The sequence below is a fragment of the Carya illinoinensis genome, chromosome 5 (assembly GCF_018687715.1).
Source record: "Carya illinoinensis cultivar Pawnee chromosome 5, C.illinoinensisPawnee_v1, whole genome shotgun sequence".
NCBI lineage: Eukaryota > Viridiplantae > Streptophyta > Magnoliopsida > Fagales > Juglandaceae > Carya > Carya illinoinensis.
The window spans coordinates 13261229-13279187 of NC_056756.1; the positions used below are offsets into that span (position 1 = coordinate 13261229).

Consider the following 17959-nt stretch of genomic DNA (forward strand, 5'->3'; position numbering starts at 1 on the left):
GATTTGCACTCTGTGTAGTAGGCTTCTGATGGAGAAGTTTGACATCCTGCAGCATTTGATCAGAGGTCTGTTTTAGGAGTGTATTTGGGGATGTGAATTCCTTTTTAAAAAATGACTTTATTTCTTCCCTTCCATTGTCTCCAAGCATGCAACTACTTCTCTTCCATAGGGGAAATTGTTAAAAAGGGTTGAAAGTCATGAAATAAAGGGGAAACACAATTTTTATTTTCTTGAACAAAAATTTGAAATAATATATATGACATATTGTAGAACTATATATATAAAACGATATGCATGCTAACTAGCTAGCAGCTCTCATATATTTGGCTTCAAATAGCTCCTAAAACTAAAAGAATCAAATCTTAAATGGAGTGCAAAACCATATTATCAACACAAAAATTAGAAGCTATACATATAAGAGAAATGATATTTGCGAGCAGTCTTAAGTTGTCCAAGCCCCGCATACTCTTTTTTAAAAAAATAGATAAATATAGAACCTACATGCAAATTTTATTTTATTAATAGTAGACTCCACTTTTTCAAAAAGAATGTAAGGCTTGCACACCTTAAAACTATATCTAATACTACTCCGCATATAATCACATCGAGATTTGTTTAACTAGATTGTTGCCAATAATATATGCCAGGAAAAAAAAATTCTAAGCGAAAGCATCTGATGCTAACGCCCTAATTGAGAGATCGAGTGCTTTCCGAATAATAATCCGATCATCGAATGCCACCATCCCCTAATAATTCTCATGATTCCATTGTAACTTGTGATTCGAATTCCTCTGTCATGCATGCATGCGCGCAGCGGTAGTACTCGTGCGAACCCTGCTAGCTAGCTAGCTAGCTATAAATAGATAGAGTATGCATGTTCGGAAGATCAAGACAGTACTACTAGTCGAGGCCAAAGAGTTAGCTAATTAAGCTTGCTTTTATTTGCATAATTTACATCTCGATCGTTTATTAAATCTTTGGATCGAACAATATGGCATCGGTGAAGGCTGAAAAACCCGTGGGGACACAGCTGTTTGGGCAGGCCGTCAAGAAGGAGCCAGCTGCCAAGCCCGGTACTGATGGTGCAACCAAAGCTCCAGCATCCAAGTCTGCAAAGAAGGCCGCACCAAAGGCACCTCAGGAATCTAAAAAGAAGGTCTGTATACTCGCCAAAGCGCCATGCATGCACTACACACGAGTCACATATACACACTTGCGCACACATGCCATTCGTATCATACAGTCTATACAGATATCAATTGCAGAAGCTAGATCTAAATATATACATGTATCATCCATGCATGCATGGAACCCATGACAGCATGCATGCTATATATTCATGCATGAAAGTTACAAGTAGGGTATATATATATAACATGATATCCATAAAGCTTATTGAAGAAAGTTCTGATACTTGTGCAGGGGAAAGGAGGCAAATCAACAAAGCACTAGCCAATTAATTAACTAGCTCGATCAATGCATGCATGCTGTGCGATCATGTACGTAGTAGTCTGATGATCAGAAAATTAAGCATGCGGCTATATAATTAGTATTATAGGAAGATCATCAAAGTTACATTAATATTACAGTACTTATCCCATACCCTTTTGGTTTAGATAATTTATGTGACCACTTAGTTGATATCTATGTAAGTCGTGGGCTAGCTTGGCCTATTAAAATAACAAGGATGATCTAGATAAATATTGTTTTGAGACAGTGGGATGCACGTGCCAATTAGACTAAAGCCTATTTAGCGATCAGATGTATCGCTAGCGCTGCACACCAAATTAAACACAGCCGTACTCCTTGAAGTGAAAGCAAAAATCTCTCTTGTAATGATCTTCTTAACAACATAAGGCTCTCGTTTTCTCTAGACAATTGAAATATGAACTTCTTGATCAAACAGATCCAATGGATGTCAATTGAACGGCAAATTTAAACTTCGAGTCCAAAGAGACAAAAAAAGAAAGAAAGAGGAGAAATTATTGGGTGGAAACAATTTTACCAAAAAATCATCCCTTGTGTTCAGCATATATACTTTATTTGCAAGAAAAATAGAGAAGAATAAGGTTATGAAGGGACCTTTAAAAGAGAGATGTTCTCATGGCTTCACTTGCCATAAAAACAGGATACATATTCGTTAAGATGATGCTAAGTATTTGGTTACTAATAATATCAGAGAAAAAAGGAAAAATATCTAAGACAAGCATCCGATGCTAAAGCCTCCAAGTGCTCTCCCAATAGGGTCATGTTCCATTCTCTTCAAATGCCACCATTCCCTTATCATCCTTTCATTGTAACACTATCTATTCGAATTCCTCTTCAATAGTAGTGCCACTAATCTGCTTTGAAGAAGATCTTTATCGAGGCCTCCGAGTTAGATAAACCTTCAATTTTTACATCTCGTTTGTGTAAGAGCGAGCTAGAGAACAATGGCACCATCAGTACAAAAGGCTGAAATAACTGTGGGCAGACAACTGTTTGCAGATCAAGAAGCCTGCCAAGCTGAGTGATAATGCAAGCAGGGGTCTAGCACCCAGGTAGGGTGTAGATAAGGCCGCACCAAAGCCTCAGGAACCCAAGGTGAAGGTATGCCTTGCACGAATAACACAGACGTGCAAGTTGTTGCTGCTTTCTTTACTTCTGGTCTCGCTAGACATGCTGCGGATCCTGCGCAGATATTATGCATCTAAAACCATCTTAGTACTCACCACTCGCGATGCTTCAATCACCTCGATGGTATTCTATCAAGCGAGAGTTTGGAAAGACCACCAAATTGTGCCGTTAGAGCTAAAAAAATGTGTATTCCACCCGATACTTCTGTGGACGAGTACTGAATAGATTTACAGTCAGGTCGTAACTCTGGGTTGGGCTTTAGGCGTTGTAGGCAATACTAGTAAAAACTCTTTGCACAGAGCCAACCGTTAAGGTTTAAACTATTATGGCATGCATTAGCACCCTTTTTTTTCTTTTTTCTTTTTTTTTTTTTGGTTTTGGGGGTGGGGGGTTTTCTTTTTTTCATGTCTTTATTAATAAATGAAGCGCGACACAACTTTTAAGTGGCATCCAACATACAAATCATATTAGTAACACATCTTTGCTGAGTTTGTAACTTTGTACTGAAACAAAACCGCAATTCCACACAGAGAGAGAGAGAGAGAGAGAGAGAGAGATGAGGGTTACCTTAAGGAAATGGTGGAACGAAGAAATACAATTATCACTGTGATATATCTACAAATAGGAGGGTGAATCGACAAAAAATATGGGCTTTTAGGCTAGTAGCTGAGGGATACAATGATTAGAACGGGCTGACCCTGCGAGCCAACTGCAACATAAATTCAGGTACAAGGCGCCTTCGAGGAGGAGCCACCGCGTCTTTTGCGAGGGCATCCGCATCACCAGCATGAATGATGGCCAATAAATCTTCAAACATCTTATCTGTACCACCTCTCATGGGATCCTGTAGATTGCATGCACACATATATAACTACATGGTGGTAATAAAAGTGACGTGCACTATTATTATCATTCACTATTGTAAATGTTTCAAGAATGCATGAAGATGATTGATATAGGGACAAAAAAGACCTTGTTGCAACATTGAAAATAGCAAAAAGCAGGAAAAACTAAGCATTTGAAGCAATTTTGGTGATGCATTGAACAAAACATAAAACGTTACGCAAAAGATGAGGATGAGAAAGACTCAAAATAGGAACTATCAGCCCCATCCACAGAAGTGTCTTGTTCAGTTGAAAGGAGCATCTTACACACAGAAAAATAATGACTTACACCGCCCCAGTGGTTTTTCCAATCCACAAAAGCAGCATATTAATGAAACAAACTAACATAGAAGCATTTTAATTGCTCCCTTACCTGAAGAAACAAATCTGTGTGAGTCTTTCCTTCATACAAAATTGACTCGGCTTTTACCCCAACTCCTTGAAGAGTTTCAGCAAAATTCTTACTGCACAAAAGAAGATGATAATTAGAGCCCATAAACGTGTAAACCAATTTGCAAATACACATCGTTACAAAGCTAATGAATCAATAGAAGAAACAATTTAATGGGACATTGTAAATAAAATGTCTCGATAGAGTCTCTATCAACAACTGTAAACAAGGCCTTAGGCCCCTAAGGGACTCCTCGTGACCATGGCATGAAAGTCCCATCACATGAGGGAGATACTTCAGTCTTCAAAAGCTAGGGTGCAGAACTTTTCCCTTTTGTAACACTTTTTTAGCAAGCAGCGAGTGACTGCTCAATGGGAGGGGATCATCTTCAGAGAACACTACCAAGTCCAAGCCAAATTGAGAGGCCAAAAAACCCCCCGCCAAATCCACTCTCATCACACCCAACTAAGTTAGCTAAAGCCCTCCCCTTTCCCCCACTCCACATTAGCGATAACAACAGGAATTAAGAAATTAGCCACAACTACGGAATTAACCAAAGAAACTACATTTGCAGCAAGATTGTCAGCAACTGCCCCTTGGTATATGGGATTTGGAATTATCCAACAGGCAAGTCATGTCGGCATTATCCAAAGAAGAATGAACAATCATTTGAAAGCTAGCAGAATCCATTACCTCAGACTTGCCAAAGGACAGCCTATTCGACAGTCCATTTTTCGAACTGCAACTTTGATGGTTCCTTGGCATGGTCGCTAAAGCCTCCCTAAGTGCCCATACCCTCTTATGAATTTGTTTATTTTTAATACGTAATCGAGAATTTATCAATACAAACAATAGACACAGTATCTCTCGTGAGTTATATGACACGTGAGTCTTTTTATTGGATAACTAGGCCCTTGAGCTCTAGGCTTTAGCCCAAGAAAGATGTTAATCGTCTCTTTAGCCCAAGAAAGATTGATTGACTTATTAAAATTTTCCAGACTATGAGTCAAGACACAAGGAAAGGGTTAATTCTGCAACAAAACCACTCTTCCCAAATAGGATCCGCATAAGGAAAAGCACTTGTCATTCAGATTTTACCTCTCAGGACAGTCCACGGAGACAGAGGTCGGTAATGAAGTTTTCATCACCTTCACATCTGACCCACATCCCCTAGACCACCATCACTCGAAACCTTAGACACACTGGAAAATACTCAGTTCATATATGGTCCTTTATCTCCTCTTCCGAAGCCCCATACTCGATTCTATTATGTCATCAATAACTAAGCCCGCTACATAAGAGGGAGAGAGATAAAAGAAACGACCGGTTCAAGGTCAAGTTCAGGGAGAGAGATAAATATATAAAATAGACCCAATTGCATTCATTGAGTATCAAGTTCGGACAAGAGCTTGAAAAGATTTTTTTTTCAATCAAAAACCCCATCTTCAATCAAGAGTTCATTCATTCAGTCATATCTTTAACAAACTTGACACTAGTGTAGTAAGTACTGTTAATTTGAAGCAAGAATGTCAGCAATAAAAACTAATCTCAGCAGCCAAATGAACCTAATGCACCATTTGAATTTAAATGTAATCATATGCAATAATGGAATTCATTCCAGAGAAATTCAGACCTGGCATCTGAAGGTATGGAGTAATCTGCAGTACCATGAAATAAAATAATAGGTGGTAAGAGAGAAACAGCATTTCTAATGTTCGGATCCTGCACCACTACTTCAGGGGAGAATTGCCGCAGGGATTGTTCCCCTTCCATTATACTGTATTAAATCTTAAAGCAATCAGCTCAAAGAAGTGATTGGCAAATATTAAGCTGTAAACCAAAAGATATTTCAGGTACAACAATAACTTACAAGGAAATTAAAAAGGCATGTACCTTAAAAAAATGGAACGGTACAGACCTCGATTATGGAAGTAATCTACTAGATTAAACAAATTGTACCTGTTTGTGGATATTACAAGGAAAACTGTAAGATAATTGTAAATTTTATGTGGAAACACCAGAAACATAAGATACACAAATGTTAGGGCGTTAGTGTTGTAACACTGGCTTTGCTATTGATCAATACAATTTGTTTATTTATCAAAAAAAAAAAAAAACATAAGATACACAAATGCTTGGAAAAGATAATGCAATGGATAAAAATATCATAAATAGAATACGACAGGCTTTAGATAATCATATCTTGTTTTCAATTATAAAGTCTAGCAGCTTATGTCATTTATACTTGGATGAGCATGATATGAGGAAATTGTTGTTAAGCATTATTGCATTATGAAACCCTGAAGCTAGACCTAGGCAAGACAACATCAATAGAGTTGATCCACCTAAACACCCCAATATCATATTCAATTCTGCACCAGTTCTTAGGACTTTTGAAGGAACAGGAAGTAGGCCAGAATGATATGGTGAAAAAAAAAAGTTCACATTTGACTATGGCATTCAATCACATAAGACCAAACATGCTCCAATATGCATCAACCAATTAAAACCTCCTGACAAACCGATTGATCACCTTAATACCATGGGATCAAACTTTAAGGGGGTGTCAAATCATCATAAGCATATAATAGAGTGCGCTTGAAATACAGAAGAAGTCCCCTGCAGTTCAAGAAAACATACAACAGAACACTTACCCTCCAGATAAACCCAAATAAGCCTTTATCTGGGAGACACTCCAAGAGGTGCTTTCTCCCTCACCGCCTTCTTTAATTGCCTGCTCCAAGATTGTGCAAGCAGCAATATGTGCACCAGCTGACTGTCCCATCAGATAAATCCTACAAAAATGAAGCATTAGCAACATCTTTGTTAGCAATTCCAATCTCCCATCACTTTCCCCACCCATAAAGTCAAGTTTTAAATTTATAGAAAAAAGTGAAGAATCTAGTACCTATCAGGATCCCCTCCATATTCAGCAATATTTTTGCACACAAATGAGATACCTTGAGATGCATCCATTACCATATCACTCATGGTCCCTTGGGGGAAATTCCTGCATTAATTGTCAATTTAGACCGATGATAGTATGAGATACTGTCACAGGTGGATACATGTCAAGTATTTTACAAAGAAATCAGTCAACCATACGGTGAGACAAAAAAATCAAAAGGGTGCTACAAGGATATAAAACATGGCCAACTAAAAAGGTGGTGAGAAACAAGTTAGAAATACGGTGAGACAAAGGACATGGTAATAAATAGTGCTGATTGCTGAATGATGGAAATTGTGTACCCATCTCCAGACAGATGGCCTTATTAAGGTTTTTAGAATGTAGTAATCATTTTTTCTTGAGGAGCATCCACATATCCTAATAGCTATCATCTAATCTGCATGTTGGCAACCTTAGGACACTAGGGAGAACTCTTGACCCTTTAAAGAAATAGAATTTTAATCCTTTTCTGATAAATATCATATAGACGCAGTATCACAAACAAACAAATCTCAATATACTCAAAGAAATTCGTCCACAACAGTCTTTCTGGCATGACGAGATATACTATGTATAACAATATGCTGTTGCATGGAGGAAACCATATCACCTGTAATCTATGCATGCCACTATGATGTCTCTTTCTGATAACTGTTGTCCTAAAAGGCAACCCCATGCTTTGTAACTGTAGATATTAAAAAAAAAAAAAAAAAAAGTCTCAAAACATGTTAAGGATATAGATAAACAGGCATATGATGCACGAAAAAAGAAGTAATTTTGTGAAATCAACATAATCATACAAGACTACTCTGCTAACAATTAAACCCAATTTTATAATTACATGAATCACAAGCCAAAACAAGATTCAGACATTGAAAACATACATATGTAATTATCTTTCACAGAAAAGCCCCTTTCAGTTTGTTACTTGCTCCCAGACCTACCTACTCATACCCATTGCTCTTATTGTTTCATCATCTGCTTATACAAGTACTTGCCAAATACCATTTTAAGGTCAACGTTAGAAAAATGTATTTTTATTGCATAATTTAACTGATGACTTCTTTTGTATTGAAAAGGGAGGCGCCCCGCAATTTTATTCAACAACAGCCTCAATAATCACTCTATTAGCTGCTTAAGGGGTTACATTCTACACCAAAAACTTTTCCGCTATTAATATTTTATTAGACTTCCTACTGCCACTTCAAACATTAGCTATCAATGAAAACATCTCTCACCCAATAATCCAGGCTCCACCAGTTACAAATGCAATGACTGGCTTTGGCCCATCACTATTTTTGGGTAGATAAAGATCCAGCCTGCAGAACAAAATTTAAACAATTCATGCCACCATATACATGAATTTAAATGGGTGTATAATTTAATCGATATTACCTATTTCTTGGCTGATCACCATAAACTATGCTTCTGCGAACTTGACTGGAGAAGAAATAGTAATATCCAACTGCCAAAAACAAGCACACTAGTTATTCTCCAGAGAATTGGACAAATGTGGCACACACAATGTTGTCTTTATTGTGTGCAAGTAAAGACTTGGTATGCATGAAAAATTTTGCAACAGAACGCCAAATGTCACAGACCTTGAAGAAAACCTGGGAAAAGTAGTAAGGAGTAACAACCAAGGGCAAGAAATCTTGTAATCCATCTGTAACCTACCCTGAATAAAAATAAATGATTAGAAAGCTCCAAGTAATTTTGGCATAGGCTTGATAAAGCATCTTGAACAATTGTCAAAGCAAGCAAACTGAAATTCCAAATTCCTAGAGGACTTAAAAGATAAGAAAATGGAGTCGGAGCGACTAAAATTTTTCTCTGTTACCCTTTCATTGCATGTAAAAGTGATTGGTGGTGGTTAACTGACCCACATGTTAAAACCCCACACAATAGATTATGTCTTCTTACTAGCTCTAACAAGTTCATATTGTTCCAATATTTTACACTATTTATCTTCTTTATATCTTTCTCAATGTTGATCTTTCCTATCCCCCTTACAGAGCCTTCATATGCGTAGTCTCAGTTGCCTACTTCATACGTGTTTAGACCTTCATCATCATATTTCCATCACACAGTCACATATAAATGACACTTCTGGTTTATTCAGATGGAAATATCCAACTTTCTAGACCTTCTTCCCACTCTTGCTATCCCCTTTTTATAGGTAATCAAGAAGTTTTATTCATAAGAGAATAGGCATGGTCCAAGTACACAGGCCTTTTCCATCCCTCTTAAAGAGCCTACTTTTTATAAGCATTCCAATTGCCTACTTCAATACAACTTTAGACCTTCATTATCAGATTGCCCATGGTCTCGGTCACGTGTTCAAAACTTTATTTTTTTATTGGCACCAAATGTTTGGTAACAAAGTCTTGACTAATCTGGGGGTGCTGTCACATGTTCAAAACTTCAAATAAAATTCCCCCCTATTTACATATAGAGGTTGCTTCTTGCTTTCTTCAGATTCAATTGCTTTTCAAAGTAACATGCCACATATAATTATGTGTGGTATGTGGAACGAGAATCTCTTACTTTGATGATAAGTCTAGTCATAGTCAAATATAATCTCTCCTCAGAAAATAAATGTCCAGATTAACTACAGATAACAAGCAACCTGTTTGCAAGGATGGCCCTGATTAATAAACCCCCAAGTCATATCAGAAGTGGCTAAGCATAACTTTTTTGGGTTGGCAACGCAATTATTGTTCTTCCTATCTATGAGCTCAACAGTCTATTCAGAATTTAGAGGATGAGATTCAAACCTCAAACTCTTGAACCGAAAGCAGTGGTCTTCTGGAAACAAGTAACAAATATACGAAGGGGAACAACAAAGAGTAGGTAATCTACAATTGGGTCATTTTCCTCATCCCCAGGACCCCCCTGCAGTTTTCAAGAATAAATTCTTCTGGCACAAGCAATCGACCTTCAAGACAATTTCTATCTTATGTCTATAGAATAAACAAGATGTCAACTTTCCATACTAAATCTAAAAGAGTAATGCCATCTGCTAAAAACTGAAACATCTCAAGAAATGTATAGCCAAATCAGAACGAGGGAATGTGCTACCAAAAAACATCATTAAACCATAACGTAAAACGACCATTGCTATAGGGAAACGGAGCAATCCCCCGAGCCTACAAAAACTAAATGAAAGAATTCAGAAAAATTGTACCCAAGATATCTCAAGAGCTTCAAACTCAACCGGGTCAGCAAGAACGTCTCGGCCGCGGCGTGCCCGACATCGCGGCCAAAGGACTGGCGGCGATCGTCGCCCCTGGAGAGTGGACAGAGCGAGTTTACGCTGGCGGTCCGCCGCCGCCGCTGCTGGTAGAAGCAGTTAGGGCTAATGGTGTTGGCGGCGGCGGTGGTGGGAGGCGAATAGCTTAAGGCCCTAGGGAGGATGGGCGTTTGGGAAATGGCTGTGTCATCTTCAAACGACGAAGAAAAAAGAAGACTGCTCGTTGGGTCATCCTCTCCTCCCCTGAGTAGCATCGTGGAAGTGAAAGCAGAAGCAGGCATGGATGAAGGGGTTAGTTGTTCCAACGAGGAATGCGAAGGCAACTTGTTGGTTATGGGTAGGATCGAAGATCCCATTTTTTTTCTCTATTAAATATGCAGAGAGAGAGAGAGTCGAAAGGGGATATGGCAGCGAATCTGAGCTGGGTTTGTCCCTGTTCAACTGTTTGATTGTAGGATCGGGTAAGCGTGCAGAAGTGACGGAGCGGTGGTTCAGGATCCAACGTCAAAACCGATGCTATATGGTCGTCAAAATCCACAAACTCAAAATTGTTGGAAGTTTTTGTATGCCCTGACAGCGAGAGAGAGAGAGAGAGAGAGAGAGAGAGAGATTGTTCATTGGTGAGAGGAGGGGACAGTTGGCTGGCTATTGCCAGATGGACATGGTGTCGTGTCGTTTCCATTTTTCAACTTTGAATTTGGAGACGTTGGAATTGGTCGTCTTTTATTTCCCCTTTGTTTTCTGATTGCTTTCCTTTGGCAGAGGGAAATAAACAGAATGCAAGTAAGTAATAATTGAACTTAAATCCTTCTATGAAATTGTTAGTGATAAGATCTGAGTCAGCAATAATACTTTGGACAACTTTTCTTTCTTTTAATTCTATTTACTTTTATTTAAAAAAAAAGATATCAATCTCTCTATATTTGCATGTTGATTTAAATTAAATGATTTTTCATAATTCATCAAAAGTTAATACTATTTTTCCTCTTAAATTTTATGATTTCCAGTCAGCCATATTTAAAATAGTCTCATAAATCAATCCTTTTAATAAATTTAAGAAAAAAAAACGTATACTGTATTATTTCAATTGATAGATGATCAAATTTAGAATGAGTAAAAGTATATTATCTTCCCAGAAAATACCACTGAAAGTTTCCTTTGAAACATTTCATAAAATGTATACATAAGAATTAACTCTCTCCTCATACTTATTAATGAGCTTTTTTTAAGGCAGATAGACGTTGAAAGATATGAGTTTAGAGTGTCAATGGGCTCTTTTCTTGTGTATTTCTGTTTTGGATTTTAACGTTCTGTTTAGCAACATAATGTGTATCGAGTATTTTTAAATATTTTATTTTTAAATATCACTCAAACACAATATTTTTTAATTTGAAATATTCAACTTTTTGTCTAATCATTACAATTTTTTTAAATTAAAAAAATACAAAAAATAATATTACTTTTTTAAATTTAAAAATAAAAATTACGTTTAAATAATTTTTTAGTTTTATAATATTTTTTAATCAAATTCTTCTTTTCTTTTTTCAAAATCCAATAAAATATTTAATTTAAATTATTTAACTATTATATATATGTATATTGAAATATTCTTAATATCCAAATGGGTGTAAATGACCTATTTTTGCTCATGGAATGTGTTTGGTCTCTTATTTGCTCGATCAATCTCTTTTTAATGCTTGCCACCCATATAGGATAATTACAACACCCTGGCCTCTTCTCAATCCAGACGCCACTGAAAATAAAATATACCAAAAAAATTATTTTGACTTGTGTTTGGAGCAATGCTTTTATAATTGTTGCCAAAAAATACAAGAAAATCATTTATACAATTCCTCTAACATGCACTTACTCTATGCTCTATAGTCTAGGGTCGCTCAAGGAACCATTTGATAATTAAATAATTAGATACTCCTAATTTGAGACACCAATGTTGTGTCCAACTTTAATCCAAATTAGACAGGATTAAAAGAGCTATCTTGGTCAAATGGATTCCGCCTCGCTTGAGTATTCTTAAATTAAATATTGATGATACTTCAAACGGTAATCCTAAGCCTAATGGTGGTTGTCGTGGTGTTTTACGTTTTAATAATTGCTCTATCATTGTTGGGTTCTCTTGTTATTTGGGTGTTATTAATACTTGCAGAATTATTTGCTTTAAGATTTGGTTTAATTTTGTGTTATGAGCTAAGCATCATTGATCTAGTTATTGAAACTAACTCTCTTATTGTGATTGATTGGCTCACTAAAAGCTCATCTCCCCTTAGATTAATCAATCATTTGGGATGGAATTTTATATTTCAAGAATGATTTTCCCTTCAATATTAATCATATCTACAAAGATGGTAATGCCCTAACAAACAGTATAGCAAATTATGTTGCTTTGAGACATGCGGTAAGTTTTTCATCTCTATTTTTTAACTCCCTAAGTATATGATTGTTATGTTCTCTCTTGATCGTGCACGAATTCCCACTATTAGGCACTTAACTTCATAGGTTTTTCCTCATTTTTTTGTAATATCTATATAAGGTCTATATTTCCTTTTAGGAACTTGGATTTGGGCTTTTATTTCTCTCATTGTCACCTCAAGTTTTATTATATATATAAGGTATTCTTCCATCATAAACAAAGATAATCAATAAAATTATAGTACTTTTCTTTTAGAGAGAGAGAGAGAGAGCACCATGATTTTCCTTGAAAGTTGAGTATGTAGAAAAGGCTCGGTGGTAAATTTAGAAACGCATTGAGATTTAGAAAAAACCCAGCTTGGTTGGACTTTCTTTTAGGCTATATGAATTGGGCTGGATTGACATCTAAAGTACAAACGTGGATAGACAAGTCGATCCAATACATTAATAGGGCCTCTATTTATTTTTATTTTTTTAACTCAAGGATCTTTAACGAGTTTGCTTCATTTACTACAAACGGATGAATGAGTATAATATATTTACTTCCTTCTTATATAACCTAGAGGATGAAGTTAAAGACTAGGAAGGAGATTTGGTGTTGGAACCTGGCCTATTGAAGTAACATCGTTATCTACCAGGGACCTCTATCGATAGGGGTCTAAACAAACTCGCAATGTGAGAGTTCATAAAAACTCTTAAAATAAAAAGTTGCAATCTTTACTTAAATTCACTGAGAATATTGATGATAGGCACAAAGGTTCCAATCATAGACTTAATTGCCAAAGAATGGCCAAGTCAATTGTAAAAACAAGAACTCGTTGAGGAATCCATTTTTATCTTTTGATTAAGCATTCACTCGTCTTGTCTCTTATTAAAATTAGTCATTAAAGATATAGCAAGAAGATGATATATTGATGATCACAAGGATATATATAAAGTTACACATGATGCGTTGGGGCTGCTCAACTAGTTGATCAAACACATTACTCCCACGCAAAAGCCCTATCTATATTTTACTTTCCAAATTGCAATTTGAAAATACTTCAACCATTAGAAATGAACAAAGTAAATTGAAAACCTTGCGGGCATCTCCTTCTTTCCTGCATAAAGTATTCAAAACAAATAATTGAAGCATGGGGTCCCTCAAACACCTAAAAATTAAAGAAGGTTCAATCAAATAAAAAGAGCTTAACTATTGCTTGATATAAAAGGTTTTAAAAGGGTTTGAACACTTTTTATGTTCGCATGCATGCATTAATAATTGATTTATATACTAATTTATGGATCGTAGTTAAGACCTTTAATTTCTTCCCTTATTGAATTGCATTTTGCATCTCGAGCTATTACGATCTTTTCAATTTGTATGCCAAAGTACTATCAAATCTCAATAATTTACACTCTTAATTAAGATCTAATCGTTAGCATCGGTTCAAAACAGGCACATATCGACATTGAATATGGCAAAAATCGATCATGCATGCATGCATGACTGAGTTTCATGTATAAAAATGATGAATATGATGAGGGAAATCGTGAGGAAAAGCATTTAGCACACAAATTAATTATGATCGACGTTATGTTAATGTCTCATGATGATTAGTACTACCCCATATATATTATATATGATCAGTAATATAATATACAGTCACTTTTATGTATTCTTTGCACATTCTATTGATGTGATTGACTGCATCAATTTTTTTTAATATATAACTAATCACATCAATAGAATGTACAAAAAAATACGTAAAAATAACTGCATATAAAATTTATATATATATGATGCATGCACTAAATTGCCTAATGCATGCTTGGATATAATATATTTATATATTGCGTCTTTGTTCTTTTTACGTTGAAATTAAGATACAGTACTTTCTTTTTGGGGAAAACGATCGATCGAGAAAGAGATCATTAAATTGATCATCGTCGATCGAGTTGATAAAGACAATATATATTAATGCTTATTAGTGCAATCTTATTTGTTAGCTAGCTGGAAAAGTTGAACCAACGAACGAACGGAATTGTATTGTATTTGATGCAACCATGCTGCGTGCATGCAATATAAATGAATGAGATTTCCTTTTGGACGAAAAGCTGGACGTTCATCCTATTCAACTTTTTCCAAATCGTACGCACTCTCTACTCATGTCTGCCTTGTTCTTGATGGTTTAATGATGATAGATAGCCCCTGCCCTTTTCATCCGTCTTTTCGCCTTTGACTGAAATAATCCTAATTCGTTTTATCTGCTATATAACTTTGTATGATTTTTCTTCACATTTATGCTGCATGCATGCGTGCGATCTCGATCAAGAAATAAACCGATCGATCGAGTTGTATATCGATCTCTTCTATATATGAATCCTCATGTTGGTATTTTTTTTGTAACAATTTCATTAAATATATAGTTATTTGTATATATGTACGTACTGCGCGCATGCATTTATGTAAAGTTTTGTGAATGTTAGATTTTTGGAAGTTGTAAAAAGCCTTGAAATGAGAGATAATGTAGTGCCCCATGATAATGAGAAAAGAGGAAAGCAATTTGAAAGCAAAATGCCAAGCTGGTGTGTGCACGACGTACGTCAGTACTGACTCTTTTAAAGGCGCATTTGCAGTAGTAGTACGTACTTAGGATGAAGTTTCGGGACAAGCTAGGAATTATGGATCAGATCAAAACGCTATGATAAAAATATGATGATGGATCGATCGTAGAATGTTTAGGGGTAATTAACATTAATTAGGCTATGTTTCGACGTTGAGCTGAGTTAAATTTTTTATAAATAATGGTAGTGAGTTGAAGAATGTAATGAGTTTTATGAAGTCCACCAAAAATGAGTTAGATGTGTTTAGATATTAAGATCGATGAGTTTAGAGATATTTATAAAAAAAATTAAAAAAGATTATGGCTCTTGTGAGTTCCACGTATAAAGAAGTATTAAGTTGAAAAATATTGTGTGTTCCACATATAAAAATGTACTTTGAGTTGAGATAAGTTTAATAATTTGAGAGTTGCGTACTCGGATATTAAACTCAGTTTAAAATTAAATTGAATTGAGTTAATTTCAATTAAGTTTTACAACTAAACGGGACTTTTAATCATCATTAGTACTAGTAATGGATGTGACTCAATTACTGTTACAATTAGACGGATCATTAGTAAAAGAACATATATATGATCTTTATAAGTAAAAGGTTAGATTAATTAAATGATAACTGTTAGAATAAAAAGATCGACTCTTCAAATTAAGCATAATGTTTCTAATTAGCCAAAAACTTTCGAGAAAAAGCCATGTTTCTTGAATGAAAATGTACGCATACCTAGCTAGCTCATGTACGTTATGATCTTGGAAAGCGTTACCGTTTCATTATTAAAAGACTCATTAATGAAAATACACACGCCTGTGTGTTGCACAATTCGAAATATCTTATTCTTTTTCATATTATAAATCCGTATCTCTTTTGCTTAGATTTGATGAGACATAGCATATATTAATTATATAAACAAACTCCCACAAACTTAATTATAATATAAACAATGAAAAAGAATGCTGATTAGTTAATCCAATGAGATAAGTAGCTTAAACGCTCCTTTCAAAGTGATTGATTATACAATATAAAATGATAATAATTCATGCATCCTAGCTCGCGTGGAATAGTTCCTCCCTTAGGACGACATGGATAAATTAGAGGATCGATGAATTCATGAAGAGTACTATTTTAATGGATGCTTATTACATATGCCATTAAGCTTTTCTGGCTGCGAATAGGTAATTTGGAGAAGCTTTTCTGGCGATCGCATAATTCATGGTTGTAAATATCTTTTTTTTTTTTTTAAGAAACATAAATTCCAATAATCCATGAGACCTTAGCTTCCACATGCAAATCCAATTAATTAATATTCAGCGTATGCATGCATGACTAACACGTCAGTTCAATAAATTTTAGTGGGTTTTTCCCTAACGCATGCGAATTGCAATCAAAGAGGGATATGTCTTCCAATTAAGAGGTCTGCGTTTTGCCTGCTAATTAATAAGGGAAATAAGAGAAGAGATTATTTATAAGCTTAGACATGCCAAAAGAAATGGCCGGCAACTAAAGGAAAGTACTGCAACGTCGTGCAAGAGAACGATCTTATCCAGCTGACTCTATATATACATTTTTTCTTCGATAATCCGTACACGAAACGATTATATATAAGCAGCATGTATGATATAACTCATGCAAAGAACCATAACTAGCAAATGGTTGTCATTTGCCAATTGATCGATATAAAAAGGTCGAGGAAGAAAAAAAAGTGATAGACCATTTTTTAAAAGGTTATTCAAGTTCCAATCTGTCTATTCAACAGTCTAGTAGTATTGGTACATTTCAATCAAATTCCCATATACAAAAAGATAAGTTTTTGGAGTGCATAGATTAAACTAGATGGTAATTTACCAAACTATATACATCTGATCAAGTTACAAGGAGGCACGTTGGATTGTCCTTTTTTTATTGGCCTAAAAAGGATTTGTATAATCTGTCGACAACTTTTTTTAGAGAGAGAGAGAGAGAAAAAAAGGGAATATTACGGCTATAAAGAAATTATAAAAAAGTAATATCATAAATTGATATAATTTTACGTGATCAGTCAGATCTGCTTTACAATAAAAATAACTTTACAATCTAATAAACCATATCAAGTCATATCAGTTTATAAGTTTATTCTTGTATAATCATTTTGTGGTTAGAGTATTTTTAAAAATAAAAATAAAAATAAAAGAGGAAAGATATAAGAGCCTAGCTAGCAAATGGAAAAGATCACTTTGATGGGAATGACTTTCCATCTAGTAATGATTTGTACAAATTTCAAATCTATAAGTCTCATCCTTTTATAAAATAGTAGACTTCAACATGGAAAAAGTATAAAAAAAATTACTTTTTAATAAAGTGTCTGCAAAGCTTGTACAATGTACTTAGGCTTGTATCTAGTATTATAATTATAAAAATGCTTAATGATTTGAATATAGAGAGCTAATGAGAAATATTAAAAAAATAAAAGAAAAATTAAAAATTGTTATTGCTAATTAAAGAACTAAACTTATACTTTTTAAAAAAAAAAAAAAAAAGTACTAGGTAGCGTTTGTTTGTTCCAATTTTCATGTGACGCCTCCAAATTCCGTTTGGGATCGGACGGACATTTGAAGCGTCGAGACATGCAACATAAGGTTACATGCCCCCGTTCATGACATATAAGATGCAATGTTCCTAACATGCATCTAACAATATGCAATATTCGCAGCGGATAAATTTTTTTTTTTAGCAATACTATGCACCAAATTGAAAATATCCCAAATGCTTAAAACATACTTCATACATATAAAAACCTATTGAAAAACTAAGATCACAACACTAGTCCAAAATAGTTATGATCCTAAAAGTACTAAAGATACAACTC

At 35.1% G+C, this 17959-nt stretch overlaps 1 protein-coding gene and 1 long non-coding RNA gene across 3 annotated transcripts; one reads left to right on the plus strand and one right to left on the minus strand.

The window, feature by feature from the left end:
- Positions 1 to 281: 281 nt before the first annotated feature.
- Positions 282 to 1701, plus strand: LOC122310780. The gene is made up of 2 exons (XR_006242675.1): positions 282 to 1156; positions 1423 to 1701. It is a non-coding gene; the product is annotated as an uncharacterized LOC122310780 (long non-coding RNA).
- Positions 1702 to 3053: 1352 nt separating this feature from the next.
- On the minus strand, positions 3054 to 10707 carry LOC122310779 (probable isoprenylcysteine alpha-carbonyl methylesterase ICMEL2). 2 transcript variants are annotated; one of them, XM_043124915.1, is made up of 11 exons: positions 10026 to 10702; positions 8440 to 8516; positions 8234 to 8303; positions 8077 to 8157; positions 7449 to 7523; positions 6800 to 6901; positions 6546 to 6686; positions 5785 to 5850; positions 5525 to 5668; positions 3874 to 3964; positions 3054 to 3460 (listed from the first exon to the last, which is right to left on the minus strand). In XM_043124915.1, exons 1-11 carry the CDS (start codon positions 10445 to 10447, stop codon positions 3299 to 3301), a joined length of 1431 nt encoding a protein of 476 aa, XP_042980849.1. In that variant the 5' UTR covers positions 10448 to 10702; the 3' UTR covers positions 3054 to 3298. The 2 variants fall into 2 exon arrangements, 1 of the variants encoding a protein (XP_042980849.1); XR_006242674.1 differs by having other exon boundaries at positions 3326 to 3460; positions 5559 to 5668; positions 10026 to 10707.
- Positions 10708 to 17959: the final 7252 nt, after the last annotated feature.